The sequence below is a fragment of the Pteropus vampyrus genome, unplaced genomic scaffold (assembly GCF_000151845.1).
Source record: "Pteropus vampyrus isolate Shadow unplaced genomic scaffold, Pvam_2.0 Scaffold3, whole genome shotgun sequence".
NCBI lineage: Eukaryota > Metazoa > Chordata > Mammalia > Chiroptera > Pteropodidae > Pteropus > Pteropus vampyrus.
Window position 1 is genome coordinate 699868 of NW_011888784.1, and position 21396 is coordinate 721263.

A 21396-nucleotide genomic window follows, 5' to 3' on the forward strand; every position below is an offset into this window, starting at 1 on the left:
GTATATATATAAATATATAACCACATACACATATATACATATACACATATATATGGAAAGTCACACATTCTATCTGCTTGTATTTCTAAGATTGACTTTATTTACTTTTAAGTTTAACTAAATCCCTCAAATAATTTTATCTCTAATTTTTTTTTTTTAGATTCAAGTGTAAGAAAATAGAACAAATGACAATTAGAGCAACAATGGCCTGTGGTTAATGGAGAGCCCTGGTTGGTTTAGACTGAATTGCACAGTACTAGTCACTGCTTCGTGAGGCACAGCATGAATCTCAAAGACGGCCTTACATTGGCTGGATCCTCTGTTGGTTTGTGGCTCTCCTCAGATACTTCAGGGGCTGTTGGCACAGACACAGGAAGCAAAGGAGATCTTGCCTTTCCAGCCAACCCTAGAGAGGCTGTTTTAACATGAGTCTTAGGAAGAGTAGGCCCTGAAATAGAAAACACAGAGGAATGAAAATAATATCTAAACAGTCTGGGGATCAATCTCAAGCATGTAATAAGCCAAATCTGGTGGATTGGCATTGATTTTAGGTTTTTGTTCATTCTACAGTTTAGGGATGAATTCTGACACAATGAATGGGCTTATTTTATTTCTACTGAGTGGAAGACAAATTCTGATTTGGGCTCTCTTGATGAAGTCCCACCAGTCATGTGTAATTTCAAGAGGATTTCGGATGACGCTGTGAAAGGTTACCTGGGAGCTCCGGACTGCTCATCACACTCTGTGAAGTGCCATGTGAACTCTTTCGGTGCCAATCTCAGCTTTGGGTCAAAAGCACTATACCAACCCGCCTACATAAGCCCTAAAGTTTTTAACAGTACCAAGGAATATTTGTCCAGTTAAAAGAAATGTTTGCTCCAGTCTACAAATGAGTATTAGATATTAAAAAAAAAAAAAATCTTCCAATCTTCCATGGCTAACTTGATAGAATCTCATTACTAATTCTCTTTTGGAAAAAAAAGAGATATTATTCTATACTGGTCAGTATAGTTTCTTTCAATAAAATACATCCTAATGTTCATGCAAGTCATTTTAAGAACTGCGGGTTTTCTACTAAATGACATTTCTGTCTGCTTTAAACAATGGCTACCTTTTCTTTTTGAGCCTGAAATTTGCCTTATAAATCCTGCTTAGCTTTGAGCAGTAATATAACTTTGTCCCTATAGCCTAAAATAAAAAATTTACAAAGTCTTATGGAATCAGCTAGCGTTCCTCACATACCTGAGGACTTTTGTCATTCTGATCATCGTAACCGGGACCTCAGCATAGAAGGTATTGAACTGAACCACAGAAAGAAGTTTGCCTCAGTTCTTTTCTATCGTCACTGACGATATCTGAATTCCAACGATCCCAGTGGCATACTATGCATTTTGGGGGAAAAAGCTGTATTGACCATACTTTGGAAAACATAATTCTAGTTAATAAAATTAAAAAAAAAATTCTACAATCAGAGAAATAGGGGGCATTTGCTTATTGGAAATGAATGCAAATAATCTAGTAGGCTGGTAATTTGCTATATGCTAAGCAAAATAAATGATAAATCCTAACAAAAACACCTTTTCTCATAGCATGGCCTAGCATGTAATTCCTTCATATTTATATCATTTCATGCTTTCCTTAACCTTCAAGGACCAAAAATCTGCAGATGGAATGATTTATCACTAGAGAGTGACCTCTAAGTCTTATACAAACAGTGTAATTTAAATTAACATTAATAATTTAATGTGATGAATAGACCGTTGGGCTAAAACAAAATAGCCATGGAAATTTGGTACTGACTGCCAATGTTACGAGTCATTTTGGATTTGTCATATATGCTCAGTTTTCACTTCTAATTTTCTCTGGTTGAACAATAGGCAAACCTTCATTCTTCCAGAGAATGAAATGCCGGCTGGTCTTCAAGGAATGCGAAAAAACCATTTGTATATCAAGCCTACCTCTATCCTTTTATCTTTTAGCCTCTAGCTATAAATGCAGTGTTCCTGGAGCCAACTTAGTTGTAAACCCAAATACAAAGGCAGGCACTAAAAACCCTGGCAGAGCGATGCGGTACAGTGGCCTTCCAGATGCTCCAACGTGTGTAATTCACATTAATACTGCAGATGATTAGTTAAGTAGAAGCACAAAATTTAAAGAGGAATTTTCACAGAGCACTGGTGAAGCCTGCGAATGGATCTACTGAGTTCCTACTCTGCGTTGCATTTTCTGAATTATGTTTACATTCCATTCTAGAATGTTCACAATGTTCTGAGTTTAGCTTAATTGCCATGGAAAGCTGTTCCTCCTAGAACATTCCATGAGCTACCTCTTCCTTCCCTATGTTTAATAAAGCAGTTGCATTTTAACAACACTTCCCGTATATATCTTTTACGTTTCTCTATATATTTTTGCCACAATTGTGACAGGTTTTCTTGATGACAAAATCTACTTATTACATTTATTTTTAACTTTTTAAAATAAACTATTTCCAAAAAAATTTTTAATTTAACCTTTAACCAAACATATGCAATGTGTGTCTAACATATATTGCAAATCAATTCACTTTAACTTAGATATCTGCAAAGAGAATGCCAAGAAAAATTAAATGGCACGGGTATAGCTTTTCATGTAGGAAAATCAAACAGGCCTGTGCCTGTTTTATATTAGGAAACATATAAAAATAAAGATTCTTTTAGAATTTATCAGAGTGTTCTATATAATCCCCTAATATTTATTTGAGTACTTTTTCTTGGAGTTTTGCACGTAGAGAAATTAAATTACAGTTCTCACTATAAAAACATATTCTGATGATATATTTTCTGCCCAGGATCCTAAACACTTGGGTAGATCCAGAGTGTATTATACTTGTCTGAAACATGGTTATTATGACAACATGATGCAGGTATGCCTACAGAGCACTACAGCTCAAACCCATTAGGAAGAAGATCATTATAATGATTGTCTCTAGTGTACAGGCAACAGTTATACATGTAGAACTGAGTGTTGAACAACATATGAGACACTGTGCATTTTACAAAAGGAATTGTAGACACTGTTTTGGCTCAAAGACCACACAAAAAATTTAAACCTCAAGTGACTGCCTTTTCTCAAGTAATATTCACAGATTCAAAGAAACTTAGAATGTTGGAACCTCAGGGGCTCTCAGAGTTCATTGAGTGACCTTCCTTTATTCTGTCGGAGAGAACACTGAGGTCCCTGGAGATTAAGAGATCAAGGGAGAATTATTTTAATAAAATTTCAGTACAGGAGAAGAATGTAAATAGTCTCGTAGAGTTCATTATTGGCAAGGTTTGTCTAGTAGTGTACTATGTGGCCTTAAGTGTTTTTCTTTCCTTTTTCTGAATGAGAAGTTAAAGAACAGACTGTGAGGGAAATTTCCCAGAGAGATTTATCAACAGCCAATAAGACAACTTCGGTCTCAAAATTTCCCTTTAGAAAAAGGGAACAGATGTTTTAAAGCACATATTCTCATGAAAACATCCTGTGTTTGAAAGCTGACATGCTGGGTCAGCTCTTGGATGTGCACTAACTCCACCACTACTACACTGTTAGTATCTGGGTAGATCCAGCATTTTCTCAGACATTCTAAGCTTGGACACGGGTGAAGCCTGGGTCTCTACAAGCTCACCAGGCTGTGCTTTTCCCTTCTTTTGGGTACTTGTAGTTCACCATGTGTTACTGGCTTCTGTCCTGATTCTCTTGTCTGCTTTCCTATTCTTCCACTGGTCTATAAGACATGCCTTTAATCCTTTACCTCATGCCTGAGACCTTACCAGTGACCTTCCCAAAAGCCTAAATCCTGAATGCATTTTCTATGCCACTGAAACCAAACAAACATCTTTATATAAAATAACCAGTTTCATGGCATGGACTCTGTTCAAGTGAGAAAGCAGAATAATAACCTTGCATTTGGATTAGTGATGGCTAGGAGCTTGGTCCAATCTGAAGAGGATGCTGGAAGCAATCTTTCTGCCTCTCACCTGCTGATGAATTGATATTGCTGGGAGACCACGAACACTGAGCCCTTTCTTCCTTATAGAATCTTCCTGGATTTCAGTTGCACATGGGGCTTTGCCCAACTTCCTCTGATGCTATCTGGACTTTTCTATATTGCCCTTGGGAGTCAATTTAAAAGTCACTTTGCTCTTGAAGCCCTGACCCCCTTCTTTGCATGCTTTTTCTCCATGGATGGGCTCGTTTAAGGTACGGTACACTTTACTGTGCCTGGTGGTGTTTCGACACACTGGAAGAGAACCATGATCCTACCTTCCCAAAGAACAAATGGAAACAGTACTAATTAGAAAACAAAACAAAACAAAAAACAATTTCTTTAAAATTAAGATATTAAACTCCTTTTCTTCAATGTCAAGAAGTGACAGAATTTTTGACAGTTTTTCCTCTTTTTGTAGACCTAGGGAGTAGCCTACAAAGAAGACTTCATATTGACTTCTTTGGAGAGTGGCATTACGTTGATAATCTAAATATGAATAATTTAAATGAAATGTCTACTAGCTTTATCAGACAGTAATATATGAAAGCAAAAGAAAAGGAAAGACAGAAATTAAAAGAATCCTTTCCATGGGCCCCAGCTGCTAATTTGATATAATCTTAGCCTAGCAGTCAAGATCCTCTGTGATCACTTCTAAATATGAAGACTTATCTCCAGAATGTGATCAAGAAAACCCATGTCACTTTCAGAGAGGAAGGTAAGCAAATGAGAGATGAGGGGTTACAATCTTAAAGACCAAGCTGATCTCCCTGACAAAAGGTTTTGGATTTCCTGGATTATTTCCTTCTTTCTCCCTTGATAATAAAATATGTATGATCTGCACAATGAATTCCAAGGACAGAATGATGATATATCTAAATATTGAGGCAGAGCCCTAGCCTGGGACTTAGGAGTGGCTAGGCTTGTTTAATTTTGTGACTTTGGCCCAATAACCTAATTTCTTTGAGTCTTGATTTTTTATATCTATAAGGGTTAAACAATTTATTTTTAAGCTATTAGCTACAAAAATTATACAAGGAAGGAGAATATAGCTATTCTAACTATACCGAACTTCACATTTGTATTTTTTTGTTGTTGTTCTCCTTAAGATTCAGGAAGCATGAGTTAATCCATTAGCAAAAATGAATCTTAAGAAATCTCCAGCAAGTAAATCTTTAACTCATAAGTTACAATAATTGGATTTTACACTGGTGTTTTCTAGAAAGAAGTTTTTTCTAGAAAATCATTTTCTCTTAAAATTATTAAAATTATTAATGAATTAACAAAGACAATGGTTGTCTTGCTTTTTTGATTTCAAACTAACAACAGACAGTTCAACTAGAAATAAGCAGTATTAAATTACTATGAGTTGAAATGATCCATGATTAATTGAAAGATTTAAATTTACAAATGCTCAATCTGAAACCACTATAGATTTCTCCCTACCCAGGGTGCATGAAGAAGAAGTGTTTCAGGTGACCTGTAGGTGAAACACATGATGTTGATATGCTAAATAAATGGGTTTACACTGATATACAACTAATTAAGTGAGCATTGCTTTGGTTTTAATGCTACTCTTCTCAGCAGGACCCACTAAGCAGAGAAAATACAAATGATGCTGGAGTTGTGAGATGGCCGGCAGTGTGCATCAGGTGTAGATAAGCAGCCTCAGCAGGAATTTACTGTTTTAAGCTTTATTTTCTCAGTACAGTTATTAAACACTCCGTTTGCTCATTAGGTACATAATATATGACTGCCAGGTGCAGATTCCTGCTAGCATCTCCCTGCAGAGGGCTCTTCTCCCTACTAAAATGATTCTTAGTGAGAAATGTTAGATGCTGCCGCAGGAATGGAGTGAACAGTCACACCTGGTCAAACCTGAGGCTAGCGTGTAGCATGATTTTGATTTCAATATGAATTTTCACATTCTTGCTTACTTTTTTTTTAAAGTTCCTATCTCATTTTTCATTCTTCCACCCTTAAGAATAAAGTGAAAATGGGTAACTTTGAAGATACGTGGGTTCTCCTCTTTATCTCTGATTCACTCTGTGACAGCTGACAAATGAAACAGCCTTTCTTGGTCTAGTTTCCATGTGAACTATAATATTATTCTCACATGTTTTTATTATTAAGCAACTACTCTGTGCTCAGGTTGTCTGTGAAAATGTGGAAGTGTCATGCATGTAGTTGTATATACTTCTCATATGCAAAATGTTTTTGAGGTTCTGGAAGAAATAAGACATATGTATAGATGTGTATAGGGAAAACTTTGGGTAATACTCTCTACCTTTTCATGTTCACAAGTAATGGACAATAGAGAGTAGCTATGTTTATCTAGATACAATAGCCTCAAGCATTCTTTATAAGTGATAGAATTTCAAACATAAGTTTTGGCCTCAATTTTAAGGCATTTAGTCTACTATAAGTATTATATTTTAAAATAAGCATATTTAAATGCCAGTTCTGAGAACAGAAGCTTTGTGTTCTTCTGACTTACCTGTTTCTCTTCAAAGATAAAAGAAGCATTGAGGATATGTTAATGTGGTCTGCCCATCTCTCTTCCCTTTCTACTCTTCCCCCAGTGAGGTATAAGAGGGGACTACTCTGAGTTACAAGTAAGGTGACTTTCATTGGGTCACCTCTCTGTGCAGGTGAGAAGATAGAATTAGCATATGAAAGGTATTACTCAAGTTCTTAAACTTGCCTGCTGCTGTAACATAGAAGGCCCCCAACTCTCTGGCCTTGAACTTTCTGAAGGCTGCAGTTGTAAAGCAAATAAAGCAAGGCCAGACTCCACCAGGCCAGGTAGGTCTCTACTATCTGTTCTACCTCACAGCTGGTGAGCTCAGTAGTCTTGTCACCAGGGAGGAAGGAAGAGGCCTCTCAGCTACTCATACCCATTTCTTCCATAGGGCCATGATTCTCTGGGCTCCTTGATTCCCATTTGGTTATCAGTACTTTTCCCCTATTATTTCCATGAATTAGAACCCAGAGGAGAAAGTTAAGACTTAGGCACCCTTTCCCTCTCCCACAGGCAAACAAACGACTGTAATACCTTTGCCTACGTTGTCTTGCATGTTCTTCAAAACAAGAGTTTTAAAACATACGTTATTTTCCTGGGGGTGGAAAGTCAAAGTTCAAAGAAGATAAAGGACTTGCTCAAAGTCACTCAGCTGGTAAGTGGGGTTTGACTACTATTATTGTTAAAGTATATGTCTTTCTTAGACGAAAACAAAACCAAAATAAAATCTATAACACAGGAACTTATGGAAAGCAGAGTGAAGTGGAGAAGACATGCTTAGTGCTGGAAAGGGAAGGAGAGAGTGAGGGAAAAGGAGAGAAGATGACAGTGACAGTGTGCGATGGAAGAGAAGTAGAAGAAAGAATAAATCAACATATCCCTGCTCACTTTTCTATCTTGATCCTAGGGAGACTTGTTCCTATCTAAGTGGTGAACCAATGCAAATATAAAAGTCAACATCTCACAGAAGTACAAACTTCTGATGACCTGGAAAAGAATAATAAGTATAGTACATGGTCTTAGAGTTTGCCTTTGTTTGAATAATGCAAAGGGTGAAAATTGTCTTCAAATACCTTTTCTCTTCTTGTACCCCTTCTTTTGAGATACTTTTCCCACACACAGTCCACACAGCTTTCTTGTTGCACACACCCCACATGAGCTACAAAGAGTTCTACATCTTCCCCACCCCCATGATAGAAAATGATCCAATAGTTTAACCTGTGACAAACTATAAGTAGCTCATCATCTTTTCCTTCTTTGGTTTGTTTGCATTTTTAAAGATAAATGATAGAAAGGGCTATATAAGGGCGCTTTTCTAAAAATGAGTCTCTGTCACCATTGAACCTGGGTAGGAGAGATGCTTTTGCTTCCTGGGACACTTTTCACATCTGATGCTGATATTTTTGCCATCTTTTTTCTATAGGCTACAAGGCATCCACCTTACTGGCTTGAACAATTAAATAATAATCCAATAACTAATTTAATTCCTCCCCTAAGATAATACCAAGATCTAGTAGTCCCAATCATAATGACATGATTTATCTTAGTTCCATCTATTTGTGGTTTGTTGTACCTTCATACCTTTGTAAATAGGAATCTAAGTCTTGGATTTACTGGGCACATCAGAAGCTACCCAACAGTAAGTAAAGAAAATAGCGAAGTTTTCAAAATACTGGAGGGGAGGAAGTGACTCAGTGTGTTAGAAATGAGTTAAATATTGTCCCAGATAGCTCCAAATCCATGTAAATCCTGTATATAAGGGAGGTGTTTATTTTGCATTTTACAATGGGCAAAGGAGAGTCTTACAGAAGGATTTCAAAGGTGCTAGAATTGATAGTTATCCATGAAATTTATGTGGGGAAACAATGACTAAGCAAAACATGGATATGAAGCCTTCCAGGACAAAAAACATTGTCTAATGTGTCTTTTTGTCTTTAGGACCTAAGTCAGCAACTAATTCATACAGATGGAACTGACATCATACTCTGCGAAATTTGTTCCTGGAAACAAGACTGAGGCAGACAAAAACCACAACAAGCAGATGAGCCTACAGAGACTCTGCACTCGTAATCTGCCTATCCTCCTTCTTGATTTAGAAACCTCACATAATAAGAAAAGTTTCAGGAAAATCATCAATGTTTACGAGGAATGAAGTCATCAGGACAGTTCTGTAATTCTCCTTCTTCCTTGATGCTTCTCTGGGGTTCCTAGACCACATATTAAGAAATCACCAAAACAAACCAAAGACAAAACTACAAACTCTAAACATCTGTATTGCTTCCTGGCATGCTCCCAAAATTCAAGGTAGAAATATGATTCCACATTAGTCCATTACTCACTTTACGAGGTCTCCTTGGACTTCCTGTGTTCTTTTGCATATAATGTCAAAGACATGGGGCCTCTCAATTTCATGGATATTCCAGATCATTTTTAGATAGTTTGTTATAAAAGAGACATTTGCATCCTGTTCTCAAATCTATTTTTTAATTTTCTTTCTAACTTTCTCTACCCTATTTGCAACAAGAGGCAACAGGAATGAGCACTTTATTTATAGTTACTGCAATTTAGATGTTCTGGGCTCCTAAGGAGAAAACTGTCAATTCTGTTCTTCATGGAAAATAGGATTAAAAATCCCTCCTTTATTATCTCATTTTTTTGATGATATACTAGTGATCGAACTTCAGAGAAACCAACTACACTCTCAGCTCTTAAAGGAACAAATGACACTGTGCAAAGTTTCCATATTATTCCATGAAATATCAGGAAAATGCAGAAACAGTACAGAAATCCAGACGTCTGTCTTACACAACTTTTGTACTTATGTACTCTGTGTAGAATGTCATCATGACCCAAATTCAGCCATATTTGTATGCAATAGATTACATTTCTGGTAAATATTTCACATGCTGTGTAAATATAATAATTTCCACTTTAAAAAATCAATTTACTTTGTAAATATTGGAAATATTTTCCTTCATAAAGGCAATTTGACTACCACAGAGGATTCTGTTTTTATAGTAAAGCCTTTATTATTCAGAATCAGATTTCTTCATATCCTGAAATTGTTTTTTATCTGCTTTCATATTTAATAGAAGTCATCAAATCACACACACACACACACACACACACACACACACACACACACGTATGCACACATGTATACATACACACATATAATCAGTATAACCAGAAATATAACTGTTAGTTTACATTCTGAGGTTAGTATACTACCAAAGTAACCCAATTTCTTCTAATTTTACATGTATATCCTACAGACTGACCAAAGCAAAACATGAACAGTATTTTCAAGGCAGAAGAACACTTCAAAAGCTCAAAGAAACTTAACTCAATGACATATAGTCATATATTTAAAATGTTTGCGACGGTAAGAGTTAAACACCTTTGCCACTCCACCACAAAGAACACTGAGGAAAACAACTTAAGTGAGATTACTATTTTTGCCACTGACCAACTTCTTTCCTGTATTTTGCTGCCGTAAAATACAGGAAAGAAGGGGTGGTCTGTACTTGCACTTCAGCTATTTATTTATTCACCCTGGCTCTCAGTCGCCTGGCTTTTGCCCTCACCAATCTATACAAATGTCAGATATAAAGGTCATTAATACTCTCATAATTTTTCAGCCTAATGAGTATCTGCCCTGTAAACTTCTCTACGGGATTTGTTAAGTCATTATGCTTCCTCAGTTCTAAGAGTCATAGCAATCTCTCCAAATCAGAATACTTTTTATAAGTGATTTTATACAATTATTGTAGTTTTTATTTTTCCCCTTAAAATTATAAAATGAAATCAATTGTATGCTCCAAAGGCAATGGCATCTTTATATACTTGCTGAAGTGTCAGAGGTAAAGTGATCTATTGTCCACAATTTCCTTTGAAATGCATCAAACATTTAGATGAATAGATGAAAAGCATGTGGCAAAGAACTATGAAAAGATGTTAATTACAGAATCTAGGTAGTCAGTATATAGGAGTTCGCTGTATGATTTTTCTGAGCATTTGATATTTTTATAATAAAATATGAGAAGAAAAATCTATGGCAATCAAGGAACTATTATATTTAAAACTATCTTTTCCTCGAAATGCTCTCCCTCCTTGGCTTTTGTAACACTATACTATCATTGTTCTATCTCTAGTACCTGCTCTTTACGCCATCATAAAATGTAGATTGTCCTTAAATTTCGGTTTTCGAATTTGTTTTCCCTTCAAATTCTTTCCCTTGGAGTTGTCATCTAATTCTGTCTACTATATGCTAAAACTCTTAACTCTAAGAATGATTACCCAGTCTTCACTTCAGTTGTGACTTCCCTCTAATGCGTAATGCTTTCCCATATCCACTATACGTTTCTACTTGGCTGTCCCACTACCCCTTCATTCCCAGCATTCTTCACTCTGTCTTCCATTCTCCCATTTCTTCTGAGGTGTGACCTCTCAGCTCACTTCCTACTTCCGCTTGTTTATAACCATGTTACCAAAGACAGGATTAAAACAACAGAGTCACCTTACCTTGGACCTCACCTTCTCCTTCATTCTTCATATCCAATTATTCACTCAGTCACCTGTTTCTTCTTATGGGCGATACCTCTAGCAGCTGTCTCTTCCATCTATTCTCACTGCCATCAATCTGCGTCACAACTTTCTATCCCAATCTTGGTTTACCATTTGATCTCCTCAAAACACTGCTCTGTTTTTGTTCATCATACTCTGCCTTTTTCTAGCTTATTATCTCACAATTGCTCTACAAATCAAATCATCCTTCCTACAAAGGCTGCTTTAGCTGCAGACTTTGAAAGCATCTTGTACTTTCTCATCTCTGGGTCTTTACTTACTCTGGTATACTTTAGTGATTCTCCAGCATTTGAGGAAGAGAATAAATATTATGGTCACGCAGAAGTAGACTTATATCCTGTTCCTACCTTTTAATAACTGTGACCTTGGAGATGTTATTCAATTCTTTAATGCTCTGGGTTCATCCCCTATAAATTGGCATGGCCTACTTTATAGAGATAGTGCAGGATTTAAAGAAAAGGTATGTGCAAAATGGCACTTTCCTCAGTCCTTAGTTTATAACTAACATAGAATTGGCAACTGATAAACATTTGTGTATTATAAAATGATTTCTATTGTACCTTGAGCTGTCCAGAAATGCAATTTCCTGAGAACAGTCCATTCCCCAAAGATACTAGTTAACTGAGATTTTATTCTTCATTATTTGCAGTGAAACTAAATATCAATAAAAAATTCTGAATAATCCTTGTCTTGCTGGACTAAGAAAAAGATCTCTTCATGCTGGCATAAGGGAAATTATTTTTGATAAAAATGTTTCTATGCAATGTTTCATAAACTCTTAAATATTCAATATATTCTGTAGCATGAGGGTTCTGAATATTTCATATCTATAAAATTATTGGAAGCTAGTTTTGAAAAATAGGCTGTAGGCTATATTGTACTGGGGTTATAAATAAGTCTATATTATCCTTGGATTTGAGACAACTATATAGATATTTATTCTAGTCCACCACTGAGAAATAAAACTTTCTCCAGTTGGATGTGTTGGGCCAACTCAAGTATGAAAAAATGTAATCAATACATATTGGAAAGGAAGCCAAAAAAGTGTGACAAAATAAAAGTCAATGGAAATGTAAATAATATATACAGAACACAGAAATAAAGTCAATTTTTTTCTTTTCCTCTTGTGAATGCATAAACTGGAATATTGTGTCATGGTTATAAATTCCATAGAAGAACATTAGAATACTTTTGGAAAAATAATTACAATGTAGATATTTACATGTTAACGAAGATGCCAAAATACAGGTTGAATGTTTAATATTTGTGACATACTATTCATAAATCGTTGGCATCCTTTATGTATATGTATTATAATATAGTTGTTCAGAAAACCAGGCTTTGGTTTCAGAAAGTCCAAGGTTCAAATCCTCGCCCTATCATTTCACTATAATGTGACACTGAATGAATTATTTTAGCTCTGATCCTAAGTTTCCTCATGAGTAAATAGGAAGAAATAATACTTTTCTCTTGGTATTTTTGTGAAGATTCACTGAGATAGTAAACTTAGGGCTGAGGGCTTGCTAATGGTGATTATGAGTAATAAAGTTTGCAAATGTTATCATCATGGTTAGAATCAGTTCGTTTTTCCTTGAGTAGCTACCAGGCCCATATTAGCACTTATTAGGCTTCATTGTTTATATATTAAAGAATATTGAAAATTGGTGTCTGTCATGACAGTAATGTTGGTTTGGGAAGATAAGGCATGTAAGTGTGAAATATTTAATTAATATCATACTACGTAAAGAATAAGTAAGTAAAATCTGAGCTTTGACCCAGGAAGAATTAGAGAAGGTTCTGATTGTGTGACATCTGGGAGACAGCAATGCAATGAAGTTGGAGGACAGAGGGATGGTGCCCGAATGGTGAGTTTGGCCTCCGATCAGCTTTCAGTAACTGGATTCTGCACCATCTGTTTAACCGAGGAATTCAGGGAGAGAGGTTAAGTATGAGGCTTCTGTGCAGAACATTCTCAAACATTAAAAACATCAAGAGCCCAAGAAAAATTAATTTTTAAGTGCTTTACTCGGGTACGGTGTTTTCATTATTCCTCTCTCTGATCTGGAATGTCTCAAGTTAAAATACTCGTGCACTGGTAGGTTCCTGTATAGTACCTGTTTCCATTTAAATTCAGAAGATCTAATGGGGAAGGAGGACTTTTAACGTAAAAGAAAGTGTGTAGGAGAAGACACAGAAGGATGAGGGTGAGGGGAAAGAAGACTTTAATTGCTCATTTATTGAAGAAATGGGTCTTTTTTCTTTAAAAACTCTCATTTTTCCCACTCCCTCTTTACCACAATCGAGCCTCCTCAAACACATATCTACTCCTTAGAATTATTTTATATCCAGGAAATGATTTATGATGATATCTTTTAGTATATTATATAATACAATGTCTTCACTACATGAACATTTCTTTTAATTATCTCCCATTCTCTGTGATTTTTATTGTCATTATTTATATGTTCATTTATCCTCACTAACACCAGAAAAATTTCAAAATATATGTTTTATAGATTTTATATGCTATTCATACATATTTCAAAATATGTTTTATATATTTTATATGCTATTCATACATATTTCAAAATATATGTTTTATAGATTTTATATGCTATGCCACTGGTCTCAAATTTTCATCGAATGACAAGTCATAATTTGGGGGAAATATAAAGTGCTCTCCACTGCAAACTGGGCATGGGGTGCAAAGGACAGGTTATGGTGACCCCCTTCAAACGACAACACATCTCAGTATCCCACAGGAGTGCATCTTCTGAAGAAAAATTATCATCGAGAGTTCTGGATTTTATCTATCAGTTTTCATTTAGGCAATAAAAATAAGAGATAGTTTCAGAAGTGGGACCTCTTTTAAGACATGTATAAATACTAATCTAACCAATTCCTTCATCAGGCATTAAAACATGTACACAAAGGCACCAGGTGTTTCTACAGAAGATGAATAACAATTTTACAGAATTTATTTTGAGCAGGGCAAAAGTGTTTAGCTCTTAGCCTTAGCTCCTAACCTGGAAGGTTATCTCTGCAAAAGATTTTTTGCAATTGGTCTTGAAAAACAAACAAACAAACAAAGAAACAGGCAAAAACCAAAGTGAAACAAAACCAGACTTTGGTGTTTACATTCCCTACCTGAGCCTAAATGCAAGGTAATAACAAAATGGCAGGTTAAGTGAGCCTTAACTTGTTACAGATAATGAACAATTTGAAACTCCAATGAAAGTTATGAACCTACTCACTAGGAAAATGCACACACACGTCAGACACACAGAAAAATGTGAATTTAACTTCAAATGAATTACCAAAGTTATGAGTTACCCACAAGCTCTCCCAGGTGAAAAATACATGATCTGTTCTAGAATCTCAGTATACTCAAGATGTGATCTACAGAAGGGGCAGCATCGACATCGCCTGGAATAATCTTAGATATGCGGAATCTCAGGCTCTTCTCCAGATTCACCAAGTCAAGACCTACATTTAAATAAGATCTGCAGGTGATTCCTAGGTGTCTAAAATTTGAGAAGTCCTGCTTTAGATAGTCATGTCCATGGAAAGTTTAAAATTAAACATTTACATCTCAAATCGCATTTGGAAATGAATCATACTATAACAGTCTTAATAAAACACGATGCATTATTTGTAAAGGAGAAGACAAAGGCGTCAGTTAAGTTTTACATGTATTCAATAAGAAATAGCCTTTTACTTACTTTTAACAGCTCCCTTCCTGCTCCTCACTTCATACTCTTCTTTGCTTTGCTATTCTCTGTGCAGAGGGTTGGTGCAGAGAATAGTTAAGCCAGAAGTTAAAGTGAGATCTAGGAAATTCCATAGGCTTTAGTCACAGTAAATTGGTTCGTGGTGAGAAGCAATTCGGGAGATGCAGTGTTTATGAGCTAGAGGAAGTCAGGCATGTCACCACCTAATCTGTGCACCTAGTGGACATACATCCTTATTGGGCTTGAGAAACAAACATACATATCAACTGGTGGAGACACTGATTAAGAAGTTGGAGGGGAAACGCTATTTAAAGCAGTTTGACAATTTAAAGGGGGTGGGTAGGAGATAGCTTCCTGGCTGTCAGGTGAATTTATCATTTCAGAAAGGCCTGTTCAGTTGGAAGAGGCCATGACGTGCTGTAGACTCAGCAAACAGTATGCAGACAGCTCTGAGCAGTTGTCCTGCACTTTTTTGCTCACCATTCTGTCTTCTGCGCGAGGGCCCATTTCATTGGCTGCCCCTTTTCTGTTGTATATACTTGTGGTGAAATATAACATTGGAGAGTTAGATCTGGTTTCACCAGCCATTGAAATGTTAAAATGTACTTTTAAACTCACTTCCACATTATCCCCCTGCTTCTTAATTTAAGGCATTGGAGACTTCCCTGGGCCAAATTTATAAGGCAATGTGGCTTCCAGATTGAATCAAATCAGAAGCTCCTGAATTCAGTGCTAACATTTTTAATTAGCATAATTCATATTTACATGCTTTGATTCCTTAAAGAAAATGAAACATGCCCTTTCCAGACTATATTTTACTTTTCCTATTTATACTTGTGGAAAATTGAAGCACAAAGTTAAATGATTTTCCCAAGGCTAACCCAGCCAACGAGCAGGGAGCTGGGTCCTAGCGGTTTTTCTCCAGTAAGGACTTTTCTAGTCACACTTTGCTCCTGCCAGTGAGGAGATCCAGAAGATTGGTGGAATTTTCCTTGTCACGTGGTAATACCGTCCCACATTTAGTTATGAACTGTGGTAGGCATCAGCTCAGATTTGCGTGCACAGGTAGCCTGTTTCTATTAATTAACCAAGGTACCACTCCAGAGAGTAGCCAAAAAGCAAATAAACAAACAAATAACTATGATTTTAAATCAATTTCATACTTAGAAGGTATACTACACTAACACATTCTTGTAGTTTAATATATGAAGAGTCCATTAAAAATCATGACTCAGGTGACCATGGAAGTGGAAAATGCAAGCAACTGGATAAGATAATGGGAAATGTGAACAAAATTTAAGAAGGCAATTTGGAGTAGATATGAAAAGAGCAGTCACTGAAAGTTCCATTATTCCTATAAGCCTCTATGTGCAATTATGTCATAATATGTCTCTTATTTGGAAATCAATTGGGCTTACTTATCATTGTTTTTCACCAAAAAAAAAAAAAAAAAGCCTATTGAAGTCCCTTTTACCACAAAAAATAAAGGCATTCTCTTCTGAGAACCTCGACATTCTGGTAAATACATTCTGCCAATAAGAACATCAATCCTGCAAGCCTACGATGAAAGTCAACACTGTGAAACACACAAGATGTTTAATATGGCACTTAAATTCTTCGTTAAGTCTTTGCCAGTAAGATAAAAGTTATAAACATTCAGAAGAAGTGGGAGCTTTAAATGTGCATCCTTTTAGAAATTACAGGTCATATCTTTAGAAATAGTTTGCTCATGGTTAAATTTTTACTTCATATTAATATCAAAGAGTTTTTTTTTATTTGTTTTCAGTGTGTTAGATTTTTCATAACACATTTTCAATAGTCCATTAACATAGGTTTATGTGAACACTTTATGTTTGTTTCAAAATGTCTCCCTGATCCCAAAGAAAGCAATTGGAACCTCACACTAACTGATAAACTATAGAGAATTCTGTCAATTGCTTAGAATGTTTATTAAAATGAAAATCTTCCTCTTACTCATACTATTTCCTAAAGCAAAGGAAAAGTACAGAGAAAATATCCACCCTATTTCTGCAATAGTTAAGACGGTTAGAATTTCATATGTTTCATGCCACTTAAAGAGGAAAGACTAATTTCACAGATGAGAATAAGTGGAATGGAGGGGAGTAAAGTCAATGCCATAACTGGCAAAAAGAAGAGACAGTCCACAGGACTCTCCTTCCCTGAGCCACACTCCCTCTTTTTATGAACAAAGTAAATGTCATTCTTCTCCACTGCACTATGAATGTCACTGCATGTCTGCTTATTTTCATAAAGTTAAGTTATTAAATAGAATTTCCAGGGATGGCAGTTTCATATTGTTTTTCCATTCTATGCAATTTAATTCAGCTTTAGCATAAGGTGTTATTCATAGTTTTGAACGCTTAGCATTTTATGGTCAAATCGTGGTGAATTTGGAAATAATTTAATCTTATCTGCCTTTATCATCAATATGTAATCCTTTTGCTGGCTCTCAAGTTGACTTGCTTCATCTATAATCATCACTAAACTTGAAACTGAAGACCTGAATTCAAGTTTTGGCTCTTACCTTTATTATTCTGTTCTGACCAATTCGACAAATATTTATTGAGTGTCCATTATGTGTAAGGTTTGCAAAAAGGTCCCCAAAATAATGACACATGATTCTGGAACAGTTACAAGTTATTCAATCATCGCTCTATCTATCTCTGCATCGATAATAGTGATTATAGTTACTTCTCAGGTAGGCATGAATTCACTTGGAAATGACCTAAATAAACTATAAAAGGTGAAAAAATTAAAGCATTAACTTTATTAATTTCACCTAAGCTGGTTTTTAAAAAAGCACTTTGATCTCCATGATAGTTCATAAATAACAAAATCTATACAGCAATAGTTAAGCATGTGACCTATCAGGTTCTTAGAAAATAGGAAAGAAATATTTTCTGCTATAAAAACAACTTATTGCTCACTCTTTCACCCTTCTCTGTCATTCACAAGGCCACCCACTCCTTAGTATAAAATGATATGTTTTAAATTATGTAGTCTGCTAAGATTCAAAGTTGTGAAAACAGAATTTTTTTTAAAAAATTATGATTATCTAGATAGCAACTCAAAATTTTAACCTTCATGTTTACTTGTATGCTAAGTTGACAATTAACCTCAATTATATATATAATCTAACATCTTCTGGGGCAATATTTTCTCTTATTTTTTAATTAGGCAAAAGTTTTATCTCAAGGACTCAAATTTTGACTCATTTGTGGTCATTCACTCCCTCTTCTCAAAAGTTTTTTGGCAATTATAAAAAATACCAGCCATTCATTTTTCACTCTCATTGGCCCTCACATTCTCTAAAGCACAATCTGACAGTATTCTCATGTGCCTTAACTTTTATCTCCAGTTTACACTTCCTTCTGCTCATCTTTATTTTTACTATTGGATACCAAAGCTCTGACTATCTGAGGTGCATGGTGCTGAAAGCAGCAAGTATCAGCTCCTTGGTTCTTGCCTTCCTGTTAAGGGCTATTGGCAGGTTGGTCAGGTGGGTCTAGGATAGATAGGAGCTATTTCAGACCTCCTGGCTAGTCACTACTCTTGCTATAATGTATTTACTCCATCCAACCTACATAAAGGAGTAAAACATTTACTCAAATACTAAACTAAATCAACCTACCTGCCATAAAACAATCCCTACTGAGGGATATTTAATAATTAAGATTATCCAAGAAGACCTCTTATAGAGAAAACAGAAGTAAATCCAAGAATAACTGTTCATATCATAAAAAAGCTTAAAAAAATTCTTTCTATTCAATGTTATATTTCTTTGAATTCTTTAAACTTGGCCATTCGCTCAACTGTTGGCCTTGGGCAAGTTGCTTAAACTTTTCAAGTCTCAACTTTGTCATCTATAAACGAGGCAACAGTCACATGGCTTCCCCATAAAGAATCCTCTAGAAATTGTTTTCCTCTTGTTGAGATAATTAGCAGAGCTCTTTCTCATTTATACACTGAACACCATATCAGAGGACATAATAATTTATTAAAATACTAGGTAGCATATCATTCAGCAATCTCTCTACTGGGTATTTACCCCAAAGACTTGAAAACATATATCCCAAAAGATATATGCACCCCGACGTTCATAGCAGCATTATTCACGGTGGCCAGGACATGGAAGCAACCTAAGTGTCCTACAATAAATGACTGGATAAAGAAGCTGTGGTACATATATACAATGGAATATTACTCAGCTATAAGAGGAGATGAAATGCTGCCATTTGCGACAACATGGATGGATCTCGAGATAATCACACTAAGCGAAATAAGCCAGACAGGAAAAGTTGAAAACCACATGATATCACTTATATGTAGGATATAAATCTAAAAGCAACAAACAACAGAGATTCATGGACATGGACAATAGACTAGTGGTTACTAGACGGTGGAGGGGAGGGGACAGGTAGATGGGGTAAAAGGATCAAATGTGTGGTGACAGAAAGAAATCTAACTATGGGCAGTAACTTATTGGATTTCGTTAACCAGTGTCATCATATTGAATTAAAAAATAAAAAAATAAAAAATAAAAAAATAAAATTATATTATCTTTAAAAAAAATACTAGGTAGGTACCAGAGTCACAAATATTGATAATCTATAAGGCAAATTTGACTTAATTACTTTTTATCAAAGGATACTTTAGGATGATTAGACCAAAGAGAATCCAATTCTATCTAGAAAAAATATATCATTTAGGAATGAGGACAGGACAATTTCAAGGAGCTACCAAAAACCAAAACAAAAACAAAACCAATATACAGCAATATGCAGATGAGGTTACATATAAGATGAAATTTAACAGGAGTAGTCTAATTTGTCACTCTAGAATTGATTGTTCGTATCAGCTCCAGTAATGTCAAATCACCACATCTCTCCTATTTAGCTGTGCCAGTGATTTATTTGGTCTGTCTGGCCTGAAAAGTGACCTCTTGTTTCACCTGCTAAAGAATGTCTGATCTCTCATGACCTCTTCCAATGACTGATTTCAGCATAAAGGAAACTTATGTGGTTTCCTTGATGGACACCCCCAACGATGGCCTACAAGTGGCTCAGGAAAAGCAATTGTATTAATGTATTATAGAATTTATTGTATTGGCGGTTTTGTGTGATAGCATATTTACTGAAATGAGGCCTGTCAAAAAAATAAGGTTATAGCAGGAACATATGATTTCCCAACCAGCCATAAAATATAAATCAAATGCCTTTTCTGCCCACTGTCAGCCACCACCACCCACTTCTTGTCCTCTGTCCTCAGACAAATTGAAGCACATGCCACAATTTGCAGAGGGAAAATCAAACTCAATTTTGCAGTACAACGAAGTGAGTTGTGGTCTTGTCATGTCCACTGACATATTGATCCATGGATGATTGAAAAGATGAGACTGCTCTGGGTTTTTGCTTTTATAAATAAAGATGTATAGAAATGCAATGTGTAAATGAAGGGCAATATAGCACTTATGCATCCTTACAAAGATGCAGGAACTCCAGGGGCTCATGTTGGAAACAGTGCGCCGATATAAAAGTCACTATTTAAGAGGTCACATTTTCTCTCCCTTTAGAATTATAGCCCCAGAAGACAAATGGTCTCCTAAACCAGGTTCATTTAAAGTGCAGCTGATCATTTCACAGCTAAAAGGAATTTTCACTAGTGAAGGGGGAAAAAAAAACAAAAACACACCCTATCTTGGTCCTTTGTGGAATTTATGTCAGATCTATAGTGCCATAAGCCTAACACTCTATCAAACATTTTCTATTTAACCTGAAAGGGGATGAAGCCGAATCGCTTCCATGTCCACATCTGTGATTTGCAAAGTGCAGGAACTGCAGCCTCCCTGAAATGTGTTAAGATGGCACAGTTATTCACGTCTCTCGATGAAGCATTAGGAAACGGAACCACTTTATCATGAGGCGATGATAAAATCCTAAGAAACACCATAAAATACCCTAGAGTCTAGTAAGCTGAATTTTTAACTCAGCAGGTGGAAGAAAAAAAAGAAATGAAGGGATGAATCTGTGTTTTCAGGTAGGTAGAATTTCAGTCGTGATGACAATGGGGTGACTTTCTAATTACCACTTACTATAGAAATACTGCAAAATCCTCTGCCACCCCACGGAGATCATTACTGCATAATATGTGTTGTCTATATATCATAAAAAAACGCTGAAATCGTAGCTCCACATGTCTTGTTGGAAGGCAAACTGAGGCACAGATCAATAACGCCCATGAAAAACCACACATGGGAATCTGAACATGGAAAGAGCTTCCTCATTGATCTTAATTTCGATGGTTTCAAAGCAGAAGGAGCTTCTCATGTGGCATAATCTTTAAAAAACTATAGCAATGCCTCATATTACCATATTCCAAAGTAATTACTTCGTGGTAAGTAAAGATAAATTTGTTAGTAATTACGCAGACCTTTACTGTGAAATCCAGAGAAAAATTATTTGAGCTATTTTTTTTTTAACGCCGACAAGAGAATGACTTTACTTCATCAATCAGTTTGACTAAAGTAA

General features: G+C 35.8%; 1 protein-coding gene across 1 annotated transcript in view; it reads right to left on the minus strand.

Moving 5' to 3' along the window:
• The window catches only part of DCC (DCC netrin 1 receptor), a 538543-nt gene that overhangs the window by 3839 nt on the left and 513308 nt on the right, over window positions 1–21396 (minus strand). The window contains 1 exon segment of the mRNA XM_011362349.2: window positions 306–448. Within this exon segment, the coding sequence (XP_011360651.1) occupies window positions 306–448 (143 nt within the window).